Genomic DNA, 20026 nt, shown 5'->3' on the forward strand with positions numbered 1-20026 from the left:
TTAGGATCTGCACCCCGGGTGTTGAACTTTTTTATTTGGAGTGCTGGTCTACTTGTCTATATTTATGCAGAGCTTTTCAGCTCCTCCAACAAATAAAAAGGTGGCACTGCAAACATACACAGTGACATATACACGCACACAGACACACACACTAATAAAGCCTACACACACACTACAAAGTATATACACACACTGACAAAAACACATACTTTACTTAAAGACTATACACACAGACTAACACACACACTGACAAAGCTTAGAAACACACACACTGACACAGACACACAAACTGCAGTGACAAAACAAAGCCTATACACACAGACACACACACACTGACAAACCCTTAGACACACACACTGAAATACACACTGACACAAGCGCTGGCATGGCTAATTAAAGATCACCTCTCCGCCCCCACCGGCTCCCCCCACATGTAATACATTACACGCACGTGGTGCGGGTCTGGGAGAGAACGTCGGTCACTGACTCACTCACCATTAGCTGGCTCCGATATCTCAGCCCTTCCACAATGGTAACAGCTAGATCCCCTTCCGGCACCATGGGAACTGCCCGGGAGGAGCTGCGCGCTACCGCTGCAGCTCCCCCTACAGCCAGCTCAGCCAGCAACAATCAGGTTCTTTAAAAAACAAACAAAAAAAAACTGTAAGCTGCGCTGCGATGGAGTGGCGTGCAGGGGGGGTTTCTAGGTGCTCGGAAACCCCCCCTGCGTGCGCGTATGAAGAGTTATGGTAGACTTACCTTTGTTAACTTTTTCTTCGAGGTCCATAGAGTCCACAGGGATACCATTGGGGAAATGTGGTTGGAGTGATCCAGGCACCAAACAGCTAAGCTTTCAGCTACCAGGATGCCTCAGGTCATCCTCCCGCCATGGCCACAGGCATTCCGTTTTGTAAACAAGCCCAAGGCAGGAGAAGGAAAAAGGAGAAGGAAGAACAATGTACACCAGAAACATTCTCACACAAGATGAGGGAATCAGTGTCCGAAAGAAAAATTACCCAATCGGGGGGGGGGTGCCCTGTGGACCTTGAAGAAAAAGTTATTAATGGTAAGTCTACCATAACTCTTATTTTCTTCTTCAGGGTCCATAGTGATCCACAGAGATACCATGGGGATGTCCTAAAGCAGTTCCCTTAAGGGTGGGGACGCTCCTGAGCAGAAAGGAGAACCCGCCGCCCAAAGGACACATCCTGAGGGGCAAAAGTGTCAAAGGCATAGAACCTAAGGAAGATGTGATCAGAAAACCACGTGGCTGCCTTGCACAATTGTTCAGCAGAGACACCATGACAAAACGCCCACGATGGTAACACAGACAGGGTAGAATGTGCTGTCGCCCTGTTTGGAACAGGGAGATCAGCCTGCGTACAAGCCTGAGAGATAGTCATATGTGACCATCGAGCCAGAGTTTGTTTGTTAACTGGCCAGCCTCATTTGTGAAAACCATATAACACAAAAAGAGCGTCTGATTTTCTAACAGTTTCTACGATGCACATTGATACGGAGAGCACGAACCACATCCAGGGAGACTTCACCTACAGAAAGGTCTGAAGAATGAAAAGCTGGAACCACAATCTCTTCATTCACATGAAAACGGGACACTACCTTAGGAAGGTAACCTGCCCGTGTATGGAGGACAGCCCTATCCTGGTGAAAAATCAAAAAGGGGAAGCGACAAGAGAGTGCTGCCAAATCAGAGACTCTACATGCAGAAGACATAGCGAGGAGAAAAAGTGTCTTCGCCGTCAACCACTTAAAATCTACGGAGTCCAGAGGTTCATATGGGGGAGCTTGCAGCCCCTTGAAAACCAAACAAATCCCACGGTGCCACCAGTGGAACAAAGGGTGTGTGAACTCGGAGAACACCCTGAAAATAAATTCTAATATCCGGCAGAGAAGCAATCCTTCACTGGAACCAAACCGACAGCGCATAAACCTGTAGTCTCAGGGTGGCCAGGCAGAGACAGATGTCTAACTCAGCCTGGAGAAAAGAAAGTACCTGGGAAACACTAAAAATCTTAGGGTCATATTTTCTGTGGGAACACCTTTGACCAAAAGAATGCCAAACTCTGTAAACTCTGTAATAGATGCGGGCAGAGGAAGGCTTTCGTGCCGTAAGCATTGAGTGAATCACAGAGCTGGAGAAACCTTTGGCTCTTAAGATGGAAGACTCAAGAGCCACGCCGTCAAAGACAGATGAGGCAAGTCCGGATGCAGGCAGGGACCCTGCGCTAACAGATCCAGTTATAGAGGAAGAGGAAACGGAGTGTCTATGGATAGATTCTGTATGTTGGTGAATCAATAGTGCCTGGGCCAAGCAGGAGCTACTAGTATTACTGTGCCGCCTTCATGCTAGAATTTCCCAAGGACTCGTGGGAGGAGGGAAATCGGACTAAAGAGATACGCCAGCTTGAAGTTCCACCTCACTGCCTGCGCGTCAACGAAGGCGGCTGAGGGGTATCTGGTCCTGGACCCATACCTTGGGACTTTGTGGTTAAGACGTGAGGCCATGAGGTCTACATCTGGCAGGCCCCATTTGTTCACCCGGATTTGAAAAATCCCCGGGTGGAGAGCCCACTCGGCGTGTATGTCCTTACAACTTAGGAAGTCCGCTTGCCAGTTGAGGACTCTCGGGATGAATATTGTTGAGAAAGCCAGAATATGATGTTCTGCCCAGATCAGAATGTTTGCCACTTCCCTCATGGCTGCATGACTTTGCGTGCCTCCCTGATGATTGAGATAGGCTACGATGGTCGCGTTGTCGGACTGGATCTGGACCTGCCTGCCTTGGAATAGGTCCTGTGCCAGGATGAGCGCTTTGTATACTGCACTGAGCTCCAAGATGTTTATGGACTTTTTGGTTGCTTATGCTCTGTTGCTTATCTGGGTGTTTTGGTCGCTAATGTAGCAATATATATTATCCATGCCTTGGTCCTGTATTGTACTGTTCTGTAAGTCGCTTGTCTACAATTTGTTTATGTACTATGTAAGGCGCTGCAAAACGCTTGTGGCGCCATATAAATAAATGATAATAATAATAATAATGGGCTAGTGACTTTCCTGATTTGTCCATCTTCCATGATAAGTATGATGACCTGTCACCGCCCCCCCATCCGCGAAGACCGGCATCCGTGGTGAGGAGCACCCAATTTGGAATCCAAAATGGACGACCCATGTCCAGATGAGCCTTTTGTAGCCACCGCAAGATAGACGAACCTCTGGAGTGAGAAGGATCCTCTGGGACCGTATTAGATGATACTGCCCATTCCACTGGGAGAGAATCAATTGTTGCAGAGGTCTGGAGTGGAACTGAGCATATTCCACCATGTCGAAGCTGGATACCATTGACCCCAGGACCTGCATCGCTTGCAGAGCAAATTTTCCCCCAGATGTGCCATCCGCTGTATTGGAGACAGAGGATTTCTTCCAATCGATGATCCAGCTGTGCGTCTGTAGGCAAGCAATGGACAGTTGGAGATGGTGTTGTAGAACAGTTGGAGACTTGCCAATATCAGAAGGTTGTTAAGATATGTCAGTATTCTGTTTCCCTGACACCTGAGGTAGGCCATTATAACCGCCTTTATTTTGGTGAAGACCCGAGGGGTCGCTGATAGACCAAAGGGCAGTGCCTGAAATTGGTAATGTTGTTGCAGGACAGCAAACCATAGAAATTGTTGGTGGGATGGCGTAATAGGCACATGCAGATACGCATCCTGGAAGTCCAGGGAAGCCATAAAATCCCCAGATTCCATCACCAAATTAATTGACCGAAAGTCTCCGTATTGGAACTTGGGTACACAAACTTTTTGAGGGTCTTCAGATTTAGAATAGGGCGATGAGACCTATTTCTGAACCAAAAATAGATTGGAACCATAGGAACCGGGATCATCACCCCTGAGTAAATGGCCTCCTGGAGGGCCAAGGCCTTGATAGAATCTGATGGAGGAGTTGTGCAAAAAAAAACCTCTGGGGTGGATGCCTCCGGAAAGTGAGGACATACCCCTGAGAGACCACTTTTCAGACCCAGGCGTCTGTTTGATGCCTGTAGTCCGCAAATTGAAGAAGTCGGTCTGCCACCCTAGGATCCCCCAGGAGGTGGCCCGCCCATTCAGGCAGAGGTTTTGTCATCCGGCTTAGAGGCTAGATGTCTGACCGGCCGGGACCTCTTAGTTTGCTGCTTGGTGGTTCTGCGAGAACTAGATTGTCTGGAAGAAAACTGCCCTTTTGCTCTTCCCTAAGGGCAAAAGGACTGAAAAGACTGCCTAGACTTTGATGTAGCTGTTGATGGCAGACCTGCAGATTTTGAGGATGCCAGAGTAGCCACTATCTTATCAAATTCTGCTCCAAAAAGTATGTTTCCATAAAAAGGTAAGGATTCCAGAGCCTTCTTGGATCCCGAATCTGCTTTCCAGTACCTTAACCGAAGCTGCCGATGCTTTAGAAGCCAGGAGCCCAGCATCTATTGCAGATTCTCCCAAATAGGAGGCCTCTTCTGGTATGTGGGAGATATGTGTCAGCTGTTCTCTGGTAGCATTTGGTAGAGTATCTTCCAATTCCCCTGTCCATTCTTCAACAGCCTTGGATACCCAAGCCGCAGCCATAGCTGGCCGAGTAACAGCTCCAGACAATGAAAACACTGATTTAAGATTATTTTCAAGTTTTCTATCTGTAGGATGTTTAAGGGGAGATGCTGACGGTATAAGCAATGTAGCACTCCTGACTAAATTTGTGACATGAGCATCCACAGTAAGAGGGACTTCCCACTTGTTACATTCAGTAGGTGGGAAAGGATACAAAGATACTAATCTTTTTGTAACATGGAACCATTTGAATTGTCTACTGGAGAAGAGGACAGATTGGCTTCAGGGATACATAGGTGAGTATGTGAGATAGTGTGTGCATGTATGTTTTAATAAAATTATACTTTTCTACGGTGTGTATTTTTTTCAATATTGCTTTTGCTGTGGAACTAAAAGGTACCAGCAAGCCCGTAATGCCCCGCATGCTGATACTTGTGGTTCTCCAAGTAACGGCATGCAGGGGAGGCTTGCTGGGAACTGTAGTTACACAGCAAAAGCCAATATTTATATTTTCAAATGCACCACACTTTACCGGGGTGCTGGAGACACCAGCTGAAGAATGAAGACGATGGGAAGCCCTGGATGTGCGGCGGCCACACAGAAGATCTTACTGCCCGCTGCGCTCCAGGTGAAGACGCCGCAGAAGCCCTGGATGTGCGTCGGCCGCTCAAAAGAGCTTACTGGCAGTCGCGCTCTAGGTGAAGACGCCGCAGAAGCCCTGGATGTGCCGCGGCCGCGCAAGAGAGCTTACTGGCCGCCGCACTCCAGGTGAAGGTCCCGGTAAATAAAATATTTAGAAGACTGTGTCTGTGTGTTTTATTTGAATGTTTCTTTTGCAGAGGTAATATAGGTGCCAGCAGGCCCTTAATAACCCGCCTGCCACGAAAAAGAGCTATCACAGGCTGCCACCCACTAGGTAAAATCGTCGAAGCCCTGGCAGGTTGGCATCCGCCAGGCGAAGATACCTAAGTCCTAGGGTGGCGGTGGCCATGCAAAAGTGCTTAAAGGCCGCCACTCCCCAGGTGAAGACCTGTAAAATAAAAAATTACAATATTAAAGTGTGTTGAGTTATTTTAATATTTTTTTTACAGGTGGACTACAAGTGGCAGTGGGCCCTAATGCTCAGCAGGCTGGTACTTGTGGTTCTCCAAGTGCTAGCATGCGGGGGATGCCTGCTGGGATCTGTAGTACTATTGCAAAAGACAATATTTATATTTTCTAATGCACCACACTATACATAATCAACTCGGCACCCACTGCCCAGGGGTCCCGGGGATAACCCCGGGCTATCGGCCTGGGGTGCCCTGAGGAGGGGGACCCCTTTATTGGGGGGATCCCCAACTCCCCAGAGATCCCCGGCCTGGGCTGACTAGCGGTCAGGAGTGATGCTGCGGCTGGGGGACCCGGTGAAAGGGCTCCCCTGGCTGTGGCATCACCCCCCCCCCGCTAGAAGGAGTCCGGTACTGGTTCTGGGAAATACAGGGGGAGCCCTATGCAATTTTCCCCCCTGTATATCCAGAACCAGGACCGGCTCAGAGCCCTGTGCTGGTTGCGCTAAATACGGGGGACTCCTACATCATTTGCCCCCCGTATTTTGGCAACCAGGACAGGTTCTCAAAAGCCTGGTGATGGTGGTGCTTAATACAGGGGACCCCCACGTCGTTTGTCCCCTGTATTTAGCACAACCAATACTGGGGCTCCAAAGCACGGGGAAGGTTGTTTTCTAGGGGGTAGGGCCATGCCATTTTTTATTTTTTTTAAACACGGGCAGCCAGTCATGGTTGTGCTTAAATGCAGGGAACAAATGACATAGGTTTTCCTCATATTTAAGCACAACCAGCACTGGGCTAGTCAGAACCAGCCCTGGTTGCCAAAATACGGGGGACAAATGACGTAGGGGTCCCCCGTAAGTTATGCAACCAGCACTGGGCTCTGATCCGGGCCTGGTTCTGGAAATACAGGGGTAAAAAATGAGTAGGGTCCCCCTGTATTCTCCAGGACCAGCACCAGACTATTTCTAATGGGGGGCTGATGCCATAGCCAGGGGAGCCCTTTCACCGGGCCCCCCCAGCCGCAGCATCAACCCTGACCGCTAGTCAGTCCAGGTTGGGATCCCTGAGGAGCTGGGGACCCCCCCCAATAAAGGGGACCCCTCCTCAGGGCACCCCAGGCTGATAGCCCAGGGCTATCCCCAGCATCCCTGTGCGGTGGGTGCTGGGTTGATTGTGTTGTGTGGTGCATTTTAAAGAATATTTTCTTTTGCAGGTGAACTATAGGTCCCAGCACATCTCCCTGCATGCTGGTACTTGGAAAACCACAAGTACCAGCATGCTGAGCATTAGGGCCCACTGCCACTTGTAGTCCACCTGTAAAAAAAATATTAAAATAACTCAACACACTTTAATATTGTAATTTTTTATTTTACAGGTCTTCACCTGGGGAGTGGCGGCCTTTAAGCACTTTTGCATGGCCGCCGCCACCCTAGGACTTGGGTATCTTCGCCTGGCGGATGCCAACCTGCCAGGGCTTCGACGACTTTACCTAGTGGGTGGCAGCCTGTGATAGCTCTTTTTCGTGGCTGCCACCCACTAGGACTTCCGGTGTCTTCGCAAGGCGGACGTCAACCCGCCAGGGCTTTGGTGTTTCCCCCGCGGGCGCCAACCCGGCAGGGCTTCGGCCTCTTCACCTAGTGGGCGGCAGCCTGTGTCAGCTCTTTTGCATGGCCACCGCCCACTAGGACTTACGGTGTCTTCACCCGGCGGGCGCCAACCCGCCAGGGCTTCGGCGTCTTCATCTGACGGGTGCCCGCCAGGGCTTCGGCGTCTTCGCCTGGCGGGCGCCCACCCGCCAGGGCTTCTAGAGTCTTCACCTAGTGGGCGGCAGCCTGTGTCAGCTCTTGTGCATGGCCGCCACCCACTAGGACTCCCAGTGTCTTCGCCTGGCGGGCACCCACCTGCCAGGGCTTCAGGCTGCCACCTCCCCAGGGCTTCTATGGTCCTCTGCAGGTGCCGATGCCTCCAATGACATCACGAGTCGTGATTGGCTCGCGACGTCATCGTCGGCGGCAGCTGCGGGACCAGCGCCTGTTCGGTTGTCAGCGGTGGGCCTGGATCTGAGAGGATCTAGTCCCCGCCAGCCATTCTGCAGAGTACGGCAGCAGCGCCCATTCTAAAATTCAAAGATGGCCGTCTCGAGCCGTGATTGGCTAACGGTGGCCATCTTTGAATTTCAAAAATAGCGCTGAGGCGCCATTTTTGAAATGGGCGCCGCTGCCATATTTGGCATAATGGCTGGCGGTGTCTGAATCCTCTCCGGTCCAGGCCTGCCGCCAATGCCCTCACCGCCGCCGGACCCTCCGCCGCCGCCGGACCCTCCGCCGCCGCCGGACCCCCCGCCACCAACACCCACGCCCCCGCCGACACCCGCATCTTCTGCCAACAACCGCGACCCGCCGCGGTCCCCACCGCCACATCTGTGTCCCCGCCGCTTTGCCCGCTACTGCCTGCAAACGACGGCCATCTTGCTGCACCCAAATGAAGCCACTATGACTACACCTGCTGGAAGCTCCTACTGCGGCTGTGCAACAAGTTGAAAAGTCCTATCTTTATAATGGCGCATTCTTGAGGTAATAATTTAAAAACTGTGACTTTCTAATTTACCTGAACCCGAAAAGCATATACCCTGGCACAATAGCTACCTAATAAAACAAACCCCAAGTATATATTCCACCCCTACCCTGAGTTTTGCCTTCCCAAAAAACCCTCACACTATAGCAGAAAAGTTGTTCTAATTGAGAATGTCAGAAAAAAGTGACAGTTGAAGTTTTAGGTTACTCCCATGTCCTCGTTTTTTAGGTTTATGCCCTGAAATTTAGCATGCAGCACCCAGTGACAGTTCTACCCAGCCATGCCAAATTTCAGATCCGTACCTCCTATAGCTTTTTAGGTGTAGCCCCTTGAACACCCTGCCCCCCCACCCCTCCAGAATTCTCTATGGAGAAATCCGTTTTTTTAGATGCAGCCTTAATATAAGGGCACGACTGTGCCCTTATAATATATATATATATATATATATATATATATATATATAACATGGCTTTTTGTAAGCCATGTTAAAGCTTCTTCACAGAGAGAGTCCCATAATTTTTCAATCCATCATGGTTACGGTGCAGTCTCTTCCAAGCACATCAGGACAGAACTTCATGTTCAACCAAGGTGCTATTATATTGTTTATAGTTTATAGTTCTCTAGCTGGACCTCTCCACCTGCATTTTTTTACTTTTTATAATTACTTTTGTGCTAGCAGTCTCACACTGCCGTGCCCAGAGGGGCTGTTTGGTGCAGATGCAGCAATAGTGTGTGAGGACGTGTACTTTTAACTGCAGCTTTCACGTTTGATGCCCATTTTTACACGTGTATTGTTTTAAATAAACAACATAAATTCTGTCTCCACACTTGGAGGCCCCGCCCTTCCCCCTCAGAGCTTTTGGTGACTTCTACGATGACATACACTGTGGCCCAGCCCTCCTTCACAGACACAGCCTACACAGACAAGATGTACAGATTGAGTCCACCTGTCAGAACCCGGGCAATTCCGCCCACATGTGGCACTTGCAAACCACCCCTCCACTTCCTCATGGCACTCATGAATGCCCTTTCCACTCACTGCAGCCGCCAAACCAACCCCCCCCAACACACACACTCTTGTGTCTCCTGGGGGGGTAGAGATGGTAGAGGGAAAGGTGTTGGATAAAGAGACATATGAGGAAGGGGAAAGAAGGAACAGGGATGAGAGACACAGACATAGGGGTGTTGGGGCAGAGATGGAAAGACAACTGTCAGTGTTAGGACCTAGTTCAACCTGCGTCACAAAACCCCATGCATGCCCCCAACACCACCCTTGTGACCCCTTCCCAGATATCAGTAAGGGAGACAGATATGAGATGTGGGTGGGATGCTAGATAATGGAGAGCTGCAGGGTGTACAGAGATAGGATAGAGCTATAGGGGTCAATCCAATTAGGTGAGAATTGCCAGGTGAGAGTTTCTATTTTCACTTCGAATTCGCATAGCGAATTCATTTTGCAATCCAATTAGCAACTCGCACTGAATCAGTCAGACTGAATTCGCAAGTTTCCACTCGCACCTCCCTGAGGGTGAGAGATGGAAAGGAAAATCTTTATTTTAAAAGTTTAAAATGCCAGGATACTGTGCTGAACCCCTTGGACAAATCCAATTATCTTAATTAATTGGAAACTTCCAAATGCTTAATTATTAATTAAGATAATTGGAAACTTCCAAATGCTTAATTATTTTAATTAACCCAATGATTACATTACTTTTTGGGGGGGGGGGGGATTGTCCTCAAATTGCCCCAAAATCAACTTTTTCATTAGTTTAGGCAACCTAAATTTTATTACAATAAGTTTTTAGCTGAAATATAATAGTTTTTATATTTTTGTTTACATTTTTGAAGGTGCCCTCAAAGTACCCCAAAAATCACCCTTTTTCCTACTTTTTTTTTGCATTTTTCGTTTAATGCGTTTGAAATTAAACGAAAAAAAAATGTCCTTGCATTTAACCCCTCCCCCCACAAGTCAGCCATTTGACACCAATTAAAACCTACAGTACCTCTCTAATGCCCACGAACAGCCTTCTATACGGTCCTGCTAACGAAACTATCCATTTAGGGGGGTCCAGAATGGTCTCCCCACATTTTCATGCATTTCCCTCAAATCTCATTTGGCAGTCAATTCGCACCCCTCCGTTGCGAGTAGTGCGAATAGGCATTTTAAATTGGATTGGAGAATTCTAGGGAGCGCGCTTCGCTGCACAGACAGCGAGTTTCAAGAAACAAACTCGCTACTCGTAATTCGCACCTAATAGGATTGACCCCATAGACTAGTTTATGGGATTCATAGGCACAACAAAAGTAACTATATTGTTAATGAAATCCCCTTTAGAATACAAATGGATATACTACTGTGTCGCAATATAATAGTTTAAAAAAAAATAAATAAATCATGATTTTGTGCAGACACAGATTATATATTCAGAAACATTTTCACGTTTGGTGTTACTGGACCTTTAACAACACTTTGAATAAGCAAACACAGTCTATTTTGCGAATGTAACCTCATCCTATGTTTGCACTCCCCTTTCCTGCAGAAACGTCATCTTCATAGTGCTGGCTGTATGTATCACTATGTTTACACTCCTGCCCCACCACTACTTCACCAGTCCGACTTCAGTGGTTTGAATATCCTTGCGCAAAAGCTATTTATCCTATTACGTTCAAACCTATTCACTGATATGAGAAGTGCCACAATCCCCACCTGCTATAGAGTATCTAGCATACTACTACTTCATACTACTGGGTCTAGTTTTCTCATACTAGATGGTAAAATTAAATATCCACATAAGCAGATTATTCCTTTAGGGTAGTCTGCAGAGACATGGTAAAGATAAATACAGCATTTCTACTAGTATAATATACATACCACAATCCACTCAGCAATGTTTTCATAAAGTTCAGGGTTGAAAATAGCCTTTTTCAGCCGGGCCAGCGGTCCGTCAGCATCGACCAGCCGGCATCGCATGAACACATCACAGTACCCTTTGAACTCATTGCATGGTGATCCAGGCTGCAGGGTGATGGTTTTTCCCTTGAAGTGAGCTCTCCATACCTCCGACCCAGTACTGGCACAAGTGTGAGGCTTTACTAGAAGGAAAAGATACAAGCAAAACATTTCATATAGGTTAATCCATATTTTTATATGAAGCACTCTATTAATAAAAACAAAGAAAAGACAAGCTATAGTTAAATTTCAAAGAAATATAGCCAAGAGTAACAAAATAGGGAATGAAGCAATATATGCACAGCAACAGCCAGGAAATACGTGAGCTGTGAGTACCAAAGATGCCCTTTTACCAAGATTCATATGAGATTCGCTTTTACCAATACAAACTGTTGCACTGGTAACACCTATTAACGCATGATAAAATGATGCCATGGTCTATATATTTACATGCGCATTAAAATTTTAGAAGGCGATGGTGGACACGGCACCAATAGGTTCTTTATTAATTACCTATTTCTTATGTGCTTCCATAAGTTCATTAATGCTTGAAAAACGCGGACAGGTGTAAACATGAGCCGTTAACTGCATTTAGTTTGTCTAATGTCATTACTAACACGTTATATGAAAGATCTACAGAAGCTCAATCTAATCCAATTTGGAATAAAGAACGGACGACCAAGTCCAAATTTACAGTCATCTAAATTTTATATTTTTATTCACACTGCATTTGAAAACAGTTCTATTGCTATGTGTGTTGCCATTTATTAAGCTAGTATCTCTATTTTCTGTTTATGCTCAGTATATATCAAGTTTACCAGCACCGGAATCCCTGCGGTCGGAATTATGACTGCATCCCCATAAATTAACATGTACTGCATCTTTAAAGCAGAATTACAACTTAAACATTTGAATTAATTTTAAAAGTAAGAGTTATGGTAGACTTATCTTTGTTAACTTTTTTTCTTCGAGGTCCATAGGGATACCATGGGGATAATGTTGTTGGAGTGATCCAGGTACCAAACAGTTAAGCTTTCAGCTCCCAGGATGCCCCAGGTCCTCCTCCACATATAGCCCGCCCCTGGACACAGGCATTCAGTTTTGTAAACAAGCCCAAGGCAGGAGAGGGAAAAAGGAGCTGGAAGAACAATCCTACACCAGAAACACTCACAGGAAAAAGAGGGAATCAGTGACCGAAAGAAAAATTACCCAATGCAGCCAGGTGAGTCAGGGTGGGTGCCCTGTGGACCTCGAAGAAAAAGAGTTAACAAAGGTAAGTCTACCATAACTTCTTCAGGGTCCACAGGGATACCATGGGGATGTCCTAAAGCATTTCCCCTAAGGGTGGGGGACGCTCTTGAGCAGAAAGGAGAACTCGTCGCCCAGAGGAACATCCTGAGAGAAAAAAGTATCAAAGGCGTAGAACTGAAGAAAAGTGTTGACAGAAGACCATGTGGCTGCCTTGCACAAGAGGCATGACGACAGAAAGCCCACAATGGTCCCACAGACTAGGTAGAATGTGCTGTTGCCGTGTTTGGGACACAGAGATCAGCCTGTGTGTAAGCCTGAGCGATAGTCATACGTAACCATCGAGCCAGAGTTTGTTTGTTAGCTGGTCATCCTCGTTTGTGAAAACCATATAACCCAAAAAGAGCGTCTGACTTTCTAAAAGAGTCTGTACGATCTACATAGATAAGGAGAGCACGACCCACATCCAGGGAGGCTTCACCTACAGAAAGGTCTGAAGACTGAAAAGCTGGAACAGAAATCTTGTCATTCACATGAAAACGGGACACTACCCGCCTGTGTACGGAAAACAGCTCTATCCTGGTGAAAAATCAAAAAGGGGGAGCAAAAAGAGAGCGCTGCCCAATCAGAGAGACTGCGTGCAGAAGCTATAGTGAGGAGAAAGTGTCTTCGCTGTCAACCATTCAAATCTACTGAGTCCAGAGGTTCAAATGGGGGAACTTGCAGCCCCTTTAGAACCAAGGACAGAACCCACGTTGTCACCGATGGCTGAACTCTGAGGACACTCTGAAAAAAGTTCTAACATCCGGCAAAAAAGCATTTCTTCGCTGGAACCAAACTGACAACACAGAAACCTGTACTCTCAGGGCGGCCAGGTGGAGACTAACCCAGCCTGGAGAAAAGCAAGTACCCGGGAAACCCTAAAAACTATAGGGTCATTCTTTCAGAGGGAACACCATTGACCAAAAGAATGCCAAACTCTAATAGATGTGGGCAGAGGAAGGCTTTCGTGCCCTAAGCATCGTTTGAACAACAGAGCTGGAGAAACCTTTGGCTCTTAAGATGGAAGACTCGAGCCACACCGTCAAAGACAGATGGGGTAAGTCCAGATGCAGGCAGGAATCCTGCGCTAACAGATCCAGCCCAAGAGGAAGAGGAAACTGAGGATCTATGGGTAGATATCGTATGTCGGTGAACCAGTAGCATCTGGGCCAAGCAAGAGCTACTAGTATCACTGTTCCGTCCTTCCTGCTTGAATGTCCCTGAGGACCCTTGGGAGGAGGGAAATCGGAGGAAAAAGATACGCCAGTTTGAAGTCCCATCTCACTGCCAGTGCATCCACGAATGTGGCTGAGGGGTCTTTGGACCTGGACTCGTACCTGGGGACCTTGTGATTGTGAAGTGAGGCCATGAGATCTACATCTGATAGATCCCATTTGTTCACCAGGAGTTGGAAAAACACAGAGTGGAGAGCTCACTCTCTGGTGTGTATGTCCTGATGACTTAGGAAGTCCGCTTCCAAGTTGATGACTCCTGTAATGAATATTGCCAAGATAGCTGGGAGACTATGTTCTGCCCAGATCAGAACGTTTGTCACTTACCTCATGGCAGCGAGACTTCACGTGCCTCCGTGAATATCGAGCTAGGCTATGATGGTCGCGTTGTTGGACTGGATATGGACCGGCCTGCCCTGGAGCAGATTCTGTGCCATGATAAGTGCTTTGTATACTGCTTGAAGCTCAAGAATATTTATGGGCAGATGACTTTCCTTGATTTGCCCATCTTCCCTGAAAGGTGTGATGACCTGTCACCGCCCCCCATCCGCGAATACTGGCGTCCATGGTGAGGAGCACCCAATTTGGAATGAAGAACGGACGACCCTTGTCCAGATGATCCTTTTGTAGCCACCATGAGAGAGAGACGAACCTCTGAAGTGAGAAGGATCGTCCTGGACCACATTAGATGATACTGTCCGTTCCAATGGGAGAGAATCAATTGCTGCAGAGGCCTGGAGTGGAACTGTGCATGTTCCACCATGTGAAAGGTGGATACCATTGACCCAAAGACATGCATCGCTGATAGAATGGATACTCTTCGATTGCCTAACAATTTGCCACATTCTTGTCCTTTGGCAGAAACACCAGTTGTGCCTGAGAATCCAGAAGTGCCATCCGCTGTATTGGAGACTAAGAAGATTTCTTCCAAATTGATTATCCATCTGTGCGTCTGTAGGCAGGCAATGATCAGCTGGAGATGGTGTTGTAGAACAGCCGGAGATTGTGCCAATATCAGAAGGTCGTCCAGGTATGGCAGTATTCCGATTCCTTGATGCCTGAGGTAGGCCGTCCTCACCGCCATTATTTTGATGAAGACCAGAGGGGCCGTAGATAGACCAAAGAGCAGTGCCTGAAAGTTGTAATGTTGTTGCAGGACAGTAAACCGTAGAAATTGTTGGTGGGATGGCGTAATAGGCAGATACAGGTACGCATCCTGAATGTCCAGGGAAACCTTAAAAATCCCCAGGTTCCATTTAAAAAATAATTGATCGGAGAGTCTCCATATGGAACTTGGGTACACAGATGAAGTTGTTGAGGGTTTTCAGATTTAGAACAGGGCGATGAGACCCATTTGGTTTCAGAACCAAAAATAGATTGGAATAACCACCCTTTGCTGGTTGAACCACAGAAACCGGGATTATCACCCCTGCCTGTAGCAGGGAGCAAATGGCCTCCTGTAGGGCCAAGGCCTTGATAGGCTCCGATGGGGAGTTGTGCAAAAAACTTCTGGGAGGGATGCCTCCAGAAAGTGAGAACATACCCCTGAGAGACCACTTCTCGGACCTAGGCGTCTGTTGTTACTTGATGCCAGTAGTCCGTAAATTGAAGAAGTCGACCTCCCACCCTGGGATCCCCTAGGAGGAGGCCCACACCATCAGGCAGAGGGTTTGTCATTCGGCTTAGAAGCTGGACATCTGACCGGCCAGGACTTTTAGTTTGCTGCTGGACCGTCTTGCGAGAATTAGACGGCCTGGTGGAAGACTGTCCTTTTGCTCGTCCCCGAGGACGAAAGGACCAAAAAGAAGACTGCTTAAGCTGGGTACACACCTATACAATCGGGCCGTTCATCCAATATCGAGAGAACGGCCGTTGGATTGTATAGGTGTGTATCCTGTCCCGATGCAGGAGCTTTAGCCGATAAACGGCTTTTAACGCCCCTGCAACGGTCGGGATCAGGAGATCGCATCTTATGTACAGTTTAAAATTCGTCGGTTCGACCTCCCGATCCCATAAAAGCCAGTACACACTGTGCTATGTATGCACAGGGGGTCACACTGGGGACAGACTGCACGGCTGATCGGGACAGTTTTACCCGATCAGCCTGCAATCATAAAAGAGTGTACCCAGCTTTAGACTTTAATGTCGCTGGTGATGGAAGACCTGCAGATTTTGAAGCTGCCAGAGTAGCCACTATCTTATCTAATTCTGCTCCAAATAGTATGTTTCCATAAAAAGGTAAGGATTCCAGGGCCTTCTTTGACCCCGTATCTGCTTTCCAGGACCTTAACCAAAGGGCTCTAACAAGCCACAACCGAGGCTGCCGATGCTTTAGAAGCTAGGAGTCCAGCATCTATTGCAGCTTTTCCCAAATAGGAGGGCGATTCCCCTTATGTGGGAGATATAGATCAGCTGTTCTCTGGTAGCATTTGGTAGAGTATCTTTCAATGCCTCAGTCCATTCTTCAACAGCCTTGGATACCCAAGGCCATAGCTGGTCGAGTAACAACAATGAAAATACTGCTTTAATTCTATCTGTAGAATCTGTAAGAGAAGATGCTGACGGAATAGGCAACGTAGCACTCCTGATTAAATGCATCACATGAGCATTGACAGTAGGAGGGATTTCCCACTTAATACATTCAGTAGCTGGGAAAGGATACAAAGATGCTATTCTTTTCGTAACATGGAACCATAAATCAGAGTTACTCCATGCCTTTTCCATAAGTTCAGTGAGCTGCTTTAACCACCTTCTGGTGTCTAGGAGCCGGCTCATAATCCTGTATATATAGGATTGATTTGACCACCCTCACCAAAGAAGAGACATCCACTGTAGAAGGATGGTCCTCCTCTCCCGAGGTAGACCCTGGAGTAGACCCCGGCGCATCATCTGATTCCTGTGATGATGTGTCTGAATCTACCTGCATAGCAGACTGATAAAAAGATAACATCAGCTCATGAGCCTTAGTGACTACCGGTCTTTTCGCAACAGCCGACTGAGCCATACTCTGACTTGAGTGGGCATAAACATTCTTCCAGGAAGGCTGTATAGGAGGGGCATGCTGAAATTGCTTTGGGTATCCTATTAAAGGGGGCAGCTTGGGAGTAGCCAAACGATCCACTAGCTGCGTCATCACCTGAGTCAAGGAGGACTCCCAAAATGGTGCCTGTACAGGGGCTGGTAGACTGGACTGGTGAGATGGTTCTTTATAACAGACAGCACACAAACCATCCTGTATAAAGTCCTGAGGGGACATGCCTGCCAAACAGGATTTACATGAAACCAGCACAGGGGCCTCAACCTCTTTTTTCCCTTTACCTTTAGACATATCAATTCTAAAGGTAACAATGCAATGTATGTGGCACTCTTCACAAATAACTAGTAAATGTGAAGTACAAAGAAGAAAAGCCCACCCACCTGTAACAGAGGAATGAGGAGAAAAACAAGAGATATGGTAAGAACTTACCTTTGTTATCTCTGTTTCTACGAAGTCCATAGGGTCCACAGGGTTGACCTTGGGGTATAGGTTGGGAACCAAATCCGGGCACCACGCAGTTAAAGCTTTTAGCTCCCAGGATGCACTTGGGTCCACTCTCCCTATAACCCCACCCCCAAGCCAGAGGCACCTCAGTTTGTAAGTAGCCAAAGGCCGGAGGAGGAGAGAAAAAGAGAGAGAAAACTGGAACACTCGATAACCATACTCACAGAAATGGGAGACGGAAAACCGGTGACCAGCCACACAGCCCATTCGAAGCCAGGTGCGTCAGGGCGGGCGCCCTGTGGACCCTATGGACTTCGTAGAAACAGAGATAACAAAGGTAAGTTCTTACCATATCTCTTGTTTTCTACTTCAGGGTCCATAGGGGGTCCACAGGGTTGACCTTGGGGATGTCCCAAAGCAGTTCAACCAAGGGAGGGGACGCTCCTGTGCTGAGAGGAGAATCCGCCGCCAAAAAGGAAGCATCCGGAGAGGCAAAGGAAACCAATGCCTAGAACCTTAAAAAGTTGTGGACAGAAGACCACGTGGCCATCTAGCAAGGCAAAACAGCCAAGGCGCCACAGCGAGCCACCCACGAGGGTTACATGGCCCGAGAAAAAACAAGCATCAATAACAGAAAGGCCTACCCATGGGTAGGCCCCTGAAGAAGACATACGAGGCCGTCCAGCCAACATTTGGCCATAGGCCGGCCATCCTTTCCTGTTAAAACCAGAAATTTCAGACCACCAATAAGGAGTCCGATTAACGGATCACATAAATCCACAGAGGCCGGACTACAGTCAATGAGGCCACACCAGCCGAGAGGACTGGGGACTGAATGGCCTCACCATAAGTTCCAGAATAATATGGAACCTAAAAATCACTAAGAAGAAACACAGGGTGAGAGCAACTCACACCCTGACAAGATGCCCTCCAGAAGAGGGAGCCACATGAGAACGCTCCCAATTCCGACACTCACCTGGGTGATATAAACTCCCTGAACCAGCGGTTCCATTAACTTTCCCCGGAGTTAACGAAGAACCACTACTAACTCCCAAGGAGTCCCTAGGGAGGACAAATGGAGGCATAATCCAGAAAACACTCCAAAGGATGAACTGGATATCAGAGCGGAGCAATTCCATATCTTAATCATACTGACAGTGTAGAGATCCGCACTGTCAGGAAGGCCAGGCCGAGGGTGAAACCCAAGCCAGCCGGAAGGAATGCCAGAATATCTGGAAATCCTGGACCCCAGAGGATCATATCGACAGGTATAATACCATAAGAATTATGGCTGCCACAGTTTGTGGTAGGTCCCAGCAAAAGCTGATCCATGTGCTCTAATCATTCCAACGATGACAAAGCCAGGGAAGATGTAAGACCACTGTAGGGACGCAGTCAAAGACAAACTACCCAGGTCCAAGGCAAACCCCAGGACCCTGAGACAACAGGTCTGGGCAGTGAAGCATCAGGAATGGAGTATCGATGGAGAGACTCCGAAAAACCAAGTACCCCTGACATCTGGGGCAATCAGGAGCCACCAGCAGGAAAGCATCTCCGTCTCGATTGAAACACTTCCCTCGAGGAAGAATGGAGACCGGAGAACACAGGTACGCAAATTGGAAGAACCACTTCACCGACAAAGAGTCACTGAAGGTTGCTTCAGAATCCCCAGAGTTGGACTGTAACACCATAGTGTGATAGAGTCAGAAGGCCATGAGGGTCACCTCAGGAGGACCCCCCCCCCCCCTGCTCACCAGGAGATGAAACCTCTCTTGGGGAAGAGACTAGTCCCCTGGATGCACGTCGTGACGGCTGAGGACTCCCGCTTCCCAATGGAGAGCACCTGAAATGAACACTGTCGAGATGGTCGGGAGGAGACCCTTAGACAATGTCCGAATGTATGACATACCTGACATTGCCACCCAACGAACAGTATTGCTAAAAAGAAAGCCACTGTTCTGACCCTGTCGGACTGAACTTTTTCAGGTTCACCGGGAAACAAGGGCTATGCCAGAGTGAAGGCCCAAGACAGGCTAAAGTTCCAACAAGTTAATTGACAGGGTGGAATCGACAGACATCCAACTGCACTGAAATGGATGCGAACCAGACACTGTCCTTAGCAAAGAATACCCTGGACGAGATGGCCATAGTCACCCGAAAAGGGACCGACTTGCCTCCGGGGAGAGCATCATCGTTTGAACAGTGATCAGACAGAAAAAACTTGTTCCATCTGGAGATAAGCCAATTATGGAAAGGCCTGGAATGGAACTAAGCCCATTCCACCCTTCCAAAGGCAGACACTGAATAGTGGACCATGCATCCCAGAGTGTAAAGACATATGTCGACTGCGCAGACATCCATGTACTCCTAATGGAAGAGTGGAGATGCCGTCTTACGCCAGAAGAATTCTCAGATTCTGAGAATCCAGCAGGGCTCCTAGGTGAAGAATACCCAGAAAGGGATGCAGGGAGGACTTTTTCCCCATTGATTAAACGTCTGCACCCTGAAGAAGCCACAGTCAACCTGACCCGGCTGTAAAGTACCCCGGTGATCCTGCTAAGAGCAGGAGGCCATCCAGGTACAGGAGCATTGGGATATACTGAACAGAAGAACTGTCAGAAAATCCAAAACGCTGGTAAACCCCTGTGGGGCTGAGAGCAGTCTCAACAGGCAGAGCCCGAAAAATCGTAAGTGCTGTGATACAGCAAACCTCAGTCCATGCTGAGGTAAGGTCTCTGTAAGTACCCGTAGGCACGCGTCCTGTATCTCCAGTGATACCATAAAGTCCCCAGGTTCCAAACATAGTATGATGGAGCATAGGGATTGCCTCCTGAGCCCAGGTAGCTTTAGGA

At 47.9% G+C, this 20026-nt stretch overlaps 1 protein-coding gene across 1 annotated transcript in view; it reads right to left on the reverse strand.

Annotated features, from left to right (window-relative positions):
* Positions 1-20026, reverse strand: part of ADAM10 (ADAM metallopeptidase domain 10) — a 215638-nt gene that overhangs the window by 6391 nt on the left and 189221 nt on the right. The window contains exon 14 of the mRNA XM_088445260.1: positions 11094-11314. Coding sequence (XP_088301386.1) covers positions 11094-11314 — 221 coding nt within the window. The remainder of the gene's footprint in view (positions 1-11093; positions 11315-20026) is intronic.

The sequence above is a fragment of the Taudactylus pleione genome, unplaced genomic scaffold, assembly GCF_031769625.1.
Source record: "Taudactylus pleione unplaced genomic scaffold, aTauple2 ptg000019l, whole genome shotgun sequence".
Lineage (NCBI taxonomy): Eukaryota > Metazoa > Chordata > Amphibia > Anura > Myobatrachidae > Taudactylus > Taudactylus pleione.